The 10197-nt window shown below is 35.8% G+C and overlaps 1 protein-coding gene across 1 annotated transcript in view; it reads left to right on the plus strand.

Moving 5' to 3' along the window:
- The window catches only part of LOC128508263 (C-type lectin domain family 17, member A-like), a 2776-nt gene extending 618 nt beyond the window's left edge, over positions 1-2158 (plus strand). The window contains exons 2-5 of the mRNA XM_053479492.1: positions 569-667; positions 845-969; positions 1053-1159; positions 1243-2158. Of these exons, the coding sequence (XP_053335467.1) occupies positions 569-667; positions 845-969; positions 1053-1159; positions 1243-1396 (485 nt within the window). The 3' untranslated portion in view covers positions 1397-2158. The remainder of the gene's footprint in view (positions 1-568; positions 668-844; positions 970-1052; positions 1160-1242) is intronic.
- Positions 2159-10197: the final 8039 nt, after the last annotated feature.

A 10197-nucleotide genomic window follows, 5' to 3' on the forward strand; every position in this document is an offset into this window, starting at 1 on the left:
GAACTTAGTCATCCTGAATGGAATTCTTTTTCTGGCTTTGCTCGGAGTGGTTAAGTCTTTGGGCTTTTTTTGTCAAGGAATACTTTTTAAAAAGTACTTTTTTTTTTACAGTATTGACAATAACATAACCAATCAATGCATTTTTCCATTTAAAGGCTAATTGCACTATATACAGTAGCCTTGTGATGAGTCAGTAACTTGGCCACTGAGATTATAAAAAAAAAAAAAACACCTTGGACACCAAGGGCTGCATTACCACACTTCAACATGCACAGATAAAATTAAAATGCATCTCTATAAAAATCAATAAACATATTTCTTCCTCATGTAGGACATGTCTTAATATGTCCAATATTGACAAGTGCAGTAGATGTGTACTCTTTAACACCAAAACTATATTTAAAATAATGGTTAAAAATGACTAATTTATAGTATGTCCCTAGTTTACACTCCTCTCTAATTTTTAATCCTTATAACATTTTCTAGTGCAGCTCTATAAATATTCGGAGAAAACAAGAAACTAATGTCCATCTGTGTCCATTTCCCCAATTTAATGTCAACGCTGCAGGGAACAGATTGACTACAGTGTGTCTGGTGCTGCTGTGTGTTCTCCTGCTGAGTGGCATCACAGTGCTGTGGATCAAATACAACAACGTGACTACAGAAAGTAAGCAGTTACTCCAGACAACATCTGAGCTTCACAGAGGACTTCTGGGACTTGGCAAGTGATTACTGTACAAATTTTAAATGTTAAGTACTCACATTAATACTTACATCTGAAGCATTACAAATAAATCATTATGTATTGTGAATTAAAACTTATGTAAATACTTGGAAAAATAAGGATGGAGATTTTTTAGTTCGAGCATTTACTACGTTTCGTCTGATAAGAAGAATTGGAATGACACCAGGAAGTACTGCAGAGAGAGAGGAGCAGACCTGGTGATCATAAACAGTGCTGAAGAACAGGTGAGAGAGAGAGAGAGAGAGAGAGAGAGAGAGAGAGAGAGAGAGAGAGTATTTGTATTCATATTGTGCTATTATCTTTTCAGGCGTTCATCAGTAAATATTATGGAAGCGATCAAGCTTGGATTGGTCTGACTGACATAGTCAGAGAGGGTGATTTTAAATGGGTGGACGGCTCACCACTGATCACTGCGTAAGACATCACTGCACTGTAATTTACTTTTTTTTCTAAGGTTTTTTTTTTGACGCTTTTTTTGTAAAACTCTGGTTTTTCAGGTTCTGGTCGAACGATGAACCCAACAATGCTGTGGTAGAAGAGGACTGTGTTATAACAGCCTCTAGATTTGCTGAACACAACATATTGACATGGAATGATTTCCCATGTGACTTCTCTGCAGTTGGGATTTGTGAGATGAAATTATTTAACTGAGCTCACTGAAGTCAACAGTCGAAACTGATTAAATCAGTATGTGTATGTTAACTATCTTTTGTTAATATGGGTCTTTAAATTAAGTTGCATGCATGCTAAAAGTTAAAGATGAATGTTTTATTAAAATGTGAGTTGCAGTTTGGCAAGAGTTACTCCAATGCAATAAATGTAGTAAAAGCCAATTGAGAACTAATAATATTACAAGCAAAAAATATTTAGGAAGTATTTGTAAATGAGTAAGCTTTACAACAATTGTCCAAAGGCAAAGACAATGAACAACTTGCCCCACTGTGCGAAGAATAGAATTTTGTACACTTTTAATTAGCCCTAAATACTGTATTATAAATTTGAACTGTGTCATCATCAACTACATCAACTCATTTGAAATATAGACAATTCACATTATTTCTACCGACTTTACGACATGATTCACACAAAACAAAATTATAACATTAAACACTTTGTTCTCCTCTAGAAAGATATCAGGCTGTCATTATTCAGAACAACATGTGTTGTTAGATCACTGTATATAAATTTGTATAATCAAGAAATATGAGAATGTGGGGAAAGCTAAATGTAAAAAGTTATTGTTCATTCATATTGTGTGTTTGTGATAATGTAGGTTATCAGTATTTTCCTAATACCAAGTAGTCTAGAGACAATTAACAATTAGGTAGTAACAATAACAGTGATTTCTCTTTATTATTATTTGTTTAATATTTATTTTTTTAATAGAAATTATAAAGATGGAATAACCATTGTTTCCTTGTCACCTGTTGTCACATCTATTGAAATTGTAATGATTTTATGTAAATCATCTATTTTTGGTGCAAACCTACTGTATAATTCAATTAAAATACAAAATTTTCCATACATTTTAAAATTGGTGTTTATAAACTCAAGCCTAGTGAGCATTTACTGTACAGTTAAATTAGGCTACAACAGAATTTCGGTTCAGCTCATATAACTGACTCCTATATCATAAGCACTTATGACTTAATACCCTTGGGGACCAAAACTAGCCCATCTAGTCTGACCCCACAAAAAAGCCAATGCAGCACAAATCACGAAAAAGTCAATGTTGGACACAATAGAAAGGCACTAGCTCGAAAGAGCCCAAGGCAACCGCCCTGCCCACCCCAGACACCAATCTGATCCAGCACCATTAGGATGCAATAAACAAACAAGTCTGATCCACAAAGACCCCATCCTGCAAACTTCAGCACCCAAAGGCTCCGCTGCCAACATCCTGTTGCCAGACACCACAGCACACCCCCAAAGGTCACTGTGGAGCCACGACCTGGGCAGCGAGGGCCATCCCAGGTCAATATATATCTAAATACTAAATATCCACATATCAGTTCTTATGTCTGCAGTAAGTATAGCATTTAGATAAATTCCTCCATCTCCATTCTTTCTTGTAATCCTGATCTTATAGTGATGTGAGTATTGCTTAACTAATTGTTATGCTACATTAAGAAATCACATTTCCTCTTTAGCCAGTGTTCTTTTCGTAACAAGTACATGTTTTGCAATTTTAGGGGTAAATCTGACAAGTTGTAAAAACCCTTTAATGGTTGTGCACTATTTTGTCATTCTTATTTTGTGTAACAGAAACAAAACATACTAGGTTATTGGACTGTGATTTTGAAATCCCAGCAAAAAAAAATTAAATGACAAGCCACTTTTTACTCTCAGAAACCACTAATACAACACTTAAAGCAACTTTTGTTTTTCCAATTAATTCAAACGGTAATCAACATTGTAATGTATAAACTGAAGATCTGACATAGCAACTTTATTCAACTATTCAGGTCAACTGCATATGACCTTCTGAGTGACTTAGTGTGAATCAGTTGACATACTCGACTCAGTGCGTGAATAAGTTCACATGCTTGACTCGTTGGATGACTTTGTGCAAATCAAATCACATGCTTCTCCTTCCATGTGTAATGAAGTAGTAAGGGTATTTTTTAAGCTTTAATAAAAATATAAGGCATAAAAGACGACCAAATCCCACTAAAAAAAAAAGGAGTTTATGAATACTCAATAAACATATTACTAAAGAGTACCATCGGTGAGCAAAGTGTTGTCATGGATATATTTTTCTATGATTAAAAAAATGAGGTGTAGTGTAATTGTTCCTTTTTTGTTGCACAGTATGTGCCAAATGAATTGAAATAATATCATCAAAAAATGCCTGCTTCTAAATAATAACGTCATGATAAAAAAAGTGTTAGTTACTTCATCAGCTCCTCCCTTTCTACTAAATTCAGTGCACTTTATATTTTATATAATGTATTATGCATTTCTGATGGTAAGTTTTACCCATGTGCTGCTTCCGTATTGCCACAGACCCAATTGAAAATTGCTGGGGAACAAAATAACCTAAAACTTAAATGTTTAAATAAGGGAAGTTTGTGAAATGATTTTTTTGTTTGTTTGTTTTTTGGAAGATGTCACTGCCCAGTCAGACAAAAATGCAACTCTTTCATAATATTGCAAGGAACTAACATACCAAGTCACTGCCTGGCAAATCATGGGGTAATACTGCTTTTGTTACTTAACAGCTTGGTTACAATAAAAACACACATATATGTGCGCACACACACACACACATGCGCACATACGAACATATGCGCACACACACATGAGCACACACATGCGCACACACAGCAGACTTCCCTTTAAAATTATTACGTTTCATGATATAAAGGAGAACTCATATAAGAGCACTCAGCCTATGGGTGGACAAGAGGGCAGATAATCAAAATTTATTAAAGTAAAATATTTATATTCATAAAATACTGAAATAAAAATAAGTCTTAAAATATTTCACTTTATGTGTAATAAATGCAGAATATGTAATAGTTTTACTTTTTGAATTAAATTGCCAAACTTTTTTTTTTCCGTCTATGTGTAGGGATTTCATAGCAGTGCTAGCAATAGCTGCTTAAACAGTTAAAGTGTAGCATCTGGCTTTTTTTTTTTTTCCTTCCGGACCTTCTGGAAATATACAGCCAACTAACTGTTCACCCTCTTCAAGTGCAAAACCCAGAATTATTTTTGCTTAAATCGAATCAATTGTTTGTAATGAGAATGTATTCTTTAAATTACTGAATGAATCATAAAGAAAAACAGCTTTAAACCTACTTCTGAAACTATGAGACTAAAAATTATTGTGTTTCTCTTCCTCATTTCAATCTCCTCCCTCCTTTTTAATATCAAATTAATTAGTACTTCTCCATAGTATTAAGGTTTTTTCTGTTTTGTCTCTATCTGTAAGAAAATACATGTTTTCTTGCTTTTTTATTTATTGTTTAAGTTGGACTTCATACTACACTGTATAAAAAAGTTTGAAATAACATATATTGTTAAACTTTAATGGGCAGTATTACCCCATGATTTGTCAGGCAGTGACTTGGTATTTTAGTTCCCTAAAACATGATGAAGGCAGGTACACCCTGGATTGGGGCAAAAGCCATTGCAGGGCACATGCACTCACACACTCATTTACACACTACAGGCAATTTGAGAACCTCATCTGCAGGTCACTGGGCTGTGGGAGGAAACGGGAGGATCCTGAGGAAACCCACCAAGCATGGGAAGAACATGGAAACTCTATGCATACAGACCTTTAAGTTCAAGTTAAATGAACAGTAGGCTTTTATTGTCATTTCAACAATAAACAGTTCAGTATACAGTGAAACGAACAACGTTCCTCCAGGACCAAGGTGCTACAACATAAATTAACATCATCATTAACAACAAGACCTGAGATGGGATTCAAACCTGGACCCTGGTGGTAAAAGATGTCTTATTAAATTCAGTTAAATGTAGGTTATCAGTATTTTCTTATACCAAGTAGTCTAGAGAAAATTAACAAGTAATTTCTCTTTATTATTATTGTTTTTTTAATACAAATTATGAAGATGGATTGTAACCTGTATTCTATTTATTGAAATTGTAATGATTTTATGTAAATCATATATTGTTGGTTCAAACCTATAATTCAATTAAAATACAAATGGGGTTTATAAACTCAAGCCTAGTGAGCATTTAGAGCTCGCACAACTGACTTCAGATATGGCAATGTGTTAAAAAAACAATTCCTAAAACATGAACAGTAAACAATTTAGAAAAAATAAAAAATTTTACTAATACTGTACTATTACCGTTTATATGCTAAGGCAATAGTAATTGTAATAGTATTTTTAAAAGCTACAAGTAAATACCACAAGAGGAATGAATGATGCTTGTTTTTCAAGTAGAAACATGATAAAAAAGCAAGAAATGTGATGATATATATTTATCATGAGCACTCATGGCTCAATACCCAGTCTGACCCCACAGAAAAGCCAATGCAGCACCAATCACGAAAAAAGTCTGTGTTGGCCACAATAGAAAAGAGCACACTAGCACAAAAGAGCCCAAAGCAACCGCCCTGCCCGCCCCAGAAACTAGTCTGATCCAGCACTAATGAGATGAAATACACAAACAAGGCTGATCTGCAAAGACCCCATCCCACAACCTAATGTACAACACCCAAAGGCTCCACTGCCAACATCCTGTTGCCAGACACCACAGCACACCCCCAGAGGTCCTTGTGGAGCCACAACCTGAGCAGTGAGGGCCACTCCGGGTCAATATCCACACTAAATATCCGCATATCAGATCTTTTGTCCGCAGTAACTCTTACATTCAGATAAATTCCTCCATCTCCATTCTTTCTAGTAATCCAGTTTTTTTCAGTGATGTGAGTATTGCTTTACTAACTGTCAAGCTACATTAAGAAATCACATTTCCTATTTTGCCAGTGTTCTTTTCGCAACAAGTACTTATTTTGCAATTTCTGAGGTAAATCTGACAAATTTTTTTGCACTATTTTGTCATTCTTTTTTTATGTAACAGAAACAAAACATACTAGAATATTTTATTATGATTTTAAAATCCCAGCAAGAGAAATGAAATGACAAGACACTTTTTACTCTCAGAAACCAGTGATACAACACTCAGAGAAACCAGTGATACCAACACTTTTTTGGCATTGCTGTGTGTCTCTTGAAGTAGAGCCACATCAATGTGTTCTGTTTTAATAGTTTATATAGTTAAGCAAATTTTTCATTTGTTCTTGCCCCATTTATGTTCAAGTTCGCAATGTTTATTTCATTCATTAAAAAGTGTATAGATAAAAAAAAAAACATAAACACATCCCAACGTCCAGCACAAAGGAAAAAGCATTCTAAAATTCCTCCTCAGCGAGTTTTTCTGATTATTTTCGTAATCCACTGCTTGTAGTCTAAATATTTTGGTGTCAACAAAAACTTTTTGTTTTTTGAAATATTTGACATCATGAACGATGTCTCTTGTTTGAGAAGTGGTCTTCTCGTTTAATATTTTGTCCCCTTTTTGTCTTTGTTAAAAAACTGTGTATGGATTCCTTGCTGTATATTACTGGTAATTTCTCTTCCTCTGGTATATGTTGGTGACCTAGCTTCCTGTTTTGTATCGTTGCCGCAAAATTTTCACGTTTGTATCAGCGTTTAAATTATATACAGCTTTTCCGTTTTTACAATAATAATATTAACATCAACTAGTTTTTTATGTTTTCATACTATTGGGCTTCCCCTTTTCCTGTTTTTTGCGATTGTGGAGAACGCGCAAGTTTCTTCGTCTAAGAACGACAAACGGAATTCAGCTCCAAACAACTAAACTCCGACTCAGGTACGCTATAATGGATAATATTCAGCTTGTTCAGTGTGTAGAGTGCAGGATTTTAAGGCATTCTTTCTCCGTCGTTAGTGGTAATTTTACTTGTGATAGGTGTGTGTTAGTGAGCACTCTGACAGTGAAGATATTAGCCTTTGAGGAGCGCATCCAGACTTTAGAGAGGGTTAGAGAGTGCAAGAGCAGTGGTATTTCCATAGCGGACAGTCTGGGTGCTGCAGGCGGAGATAACCAGCCCGACCCCGGCATTATAGCCCTCACAGTGGGGCGAGTGGGTGACGACTCGGCGGCATACTCGTTCAGCCAAAGCTAACGTTAAGGCTAGCCCAACAGAGCACACCTCCTCTGCGCTTCACGTGTTCAAAAGGTTTGCTCTCCTCAGTGATGCACCCACTGAAAAACATGAAAGAGCTCTGGTTATAGGAGACTCTATACTGAGGCACGTGAAATTAGCTAGGACCTTAGGTTAGGTTAGGTTCTCTAAAATAGTCGTACATGCTGGAGCCTTCATCAGTCAAAGGTTAGTAAGAGTAACTTTACAGAGGTGTTTAAACTAGCGAAGACGATGTCTAAAGAAGTAGTATGCTCTGGCCCCATCCCAATGCGATATGGCGACATAGCTTACAGCAGGTTGCTGAACCGCTGGATTCTCCAAAAATAATGTAGGATTTATAGATAATTGGAAGACTTTGAGGGCAAAGCTGGCCTGTTAGTTGTAGTATAGCTCATAGTTTCAAAAGAGGCCGAGTTAATTGCTGACAATCCAGAGCCCGGGCCAAAGAGCAGACAAACAGGCTAAAGCAACCGCCTGCTATAGAGTCGTTCAGGGTTCACTATATCGAGACTGTGTCTGTTTCCCAAGCTAAACACAAATTTAGAAAGACTCAGAAAGTCTGTTTTAATAATTTAATTAACACAGAGACCACAAACTCAGATCATACTGAATGTGCAGCCGGCACCACTGATCTGAAACTAGGACTGTTAAATATTAGATCTCTCGCATCTAAAGCAGTTATTGTTAATAAAATTATCACGGATCAGGAGTTTGATATACTCTGTTTAACAGAAACCTGGAATAAACAGAAGGAGTATGTAGCTTTAAATAAAGCAAGTCATCCTGGATACAGCTAATTACACCAGCCTTAGCTAAATAGGAGAGGAGGTGGCGTCGCAGTTATTAATAATGATAATCTGACTATCGTACTAAAACACAGACACAAATTTAATGCTTTTGAAGTTCTCTATAGTAACATAAGTTTCGCTACAAATATTAAGTCTGCTCAGTTGATCCCACTAATTATCATTTACAGACCCCCAGGGCCGTACTCTGAATTTCTTTTCCTAGTCATCTTTGTAGACAAAACGTTAATTGCTGGAGATTTTAATATTCATTTTGAGAATCCAAAAGACCCCTGAGAACAGCATTTATGTCCATATTGGACGCGCTAGGAGTAAATCAGTGTGTAGTAGGACCCACTCATAAAGCAGGTCACACTTTAGATTTAATGATATTCTTCAGATTAAGTATAAAACATTAATTTACAATTCCACTGTCTGAAGTTAACTCTGATCACTATCTTGCCTCAATTAAAGTATGTCATAGTAATAATGTATGCACAGCACCGTGCTACTGTATTGAACGCACATTCACATCAACTACCACACAGAACTTTATCAGTATTCTCCCAGAGTTCCCAACTTTGATTAGATCGCCGTTTGACCCCACAGAACTCGATCAGGTGACTGAATATTTACTGACTGAAAGTCGACATTCCGTTATACCTTAAATAGCGTAGCTACCGTGTTAAAAGAACAAATATTAGAAATAATAAACTCTAAAACTTTAAAACAGACCGCTCAGAATGGATCTTAGTGTAATTATATCAACGTATCTCTCCACTCTTTTAGAAAATAACAAAAATTATCCTAGATTTTTATTTAATATCATAGCGAAATTAACCAGTAATAAGACCACTGCAGAAATCTCCACAAGAACATTGTGCGATAGTGAGGACTTCATGAACTTTTTTTATAATAAAATTGTAAATATCACCATAAAATGGAGACTTTGAAACCGGACAATGTAATTGATGCAGATGTTAAACTAACCATGGCAGATTGAAACTTAGAAGCCTTTACTCATTCTTGAAGAAAATTAATTAATTTCACTCATCTCTTCTGCAAATTCCTTAACCTGTATATTAGATCCTATACTGACACATTTTCTCAAACAGATAGTGCCAAAAATAACAGAATCCCTGTTAAAAATAATTAATTCTTCACTCAGCATTGGGTATGCTCCAAAATCTTTGGTTTAAGGTCCACTGCTTTTTTCCCTTTACATGCTTCCTTTGGGCAACATAATCCATAAGCATGGTATTAGTTTTTATTGTTATGCTGACGACACACAGTTAAACATCTCAGCAAAACCAGATGAGATAAATCAGCTTACCAAAGTTGAGCAATGCGTAAAGGATATAAGAGACTGGATGCTAATTAACTTCCTTCTGTTTAACCCTGATAAGACAGAAGTTCTAGTAATAGGACCACATGCAGCTAGAAGCAAAATTTTAGATCACACTGTAACTTTAGATGGCCTTTCTGTTCCATCAAGTGCAACAGTAAAAGACCTCGGTGTGATTATAGATTTCAGTCTTTCATTTGAAGCTCATGTAGACAATATCACCAGGATAGCATTCTTTCACCTCAGAAATAATGGCAAGTTAAGGAATATATTGTCACTAAACGATGCAGAAAAACTAGTTCATGCTTTTATCACCTCTAGGTTGGACTATTGTAATGCCTTACTGTCTGGTTGTTCAACTAGGTGATTGAACAAGCTTCAGTTAGTTTAGAATGCAGCAGCGAGAGTCCTCACTAGACCCAGAAGATACGAGCACATTACCCCTATCTTATCTTCACTTCATTGGCTTTCTGTGAAATTCTGCATTGATTTTAAAATACTACTTTTGACATATAAAGCATTTAATGGTCTCGCGCCACAGTATCTGAGTGAACTGCTAGTGTCTTACGATCTGCCAGGCCTACTTCGATCAAAGGATGCAGGCTGCTTG

Source organism: Clarias gariepinus, chromosome 20, assembly GCF_024256425.1.
Source record: "Clarias gariepinus isolate MV-2021 ecotype Netherlands chromosome 20, CGAR_prim_01v2, whole genome shotgun sequence".
Taxonomy (NCBI): Eukaryota; Metazoa; Chordata; class Actinopteri; order Siluriformes; family Clariidae; genus Clarias; species Clarias gariepinus.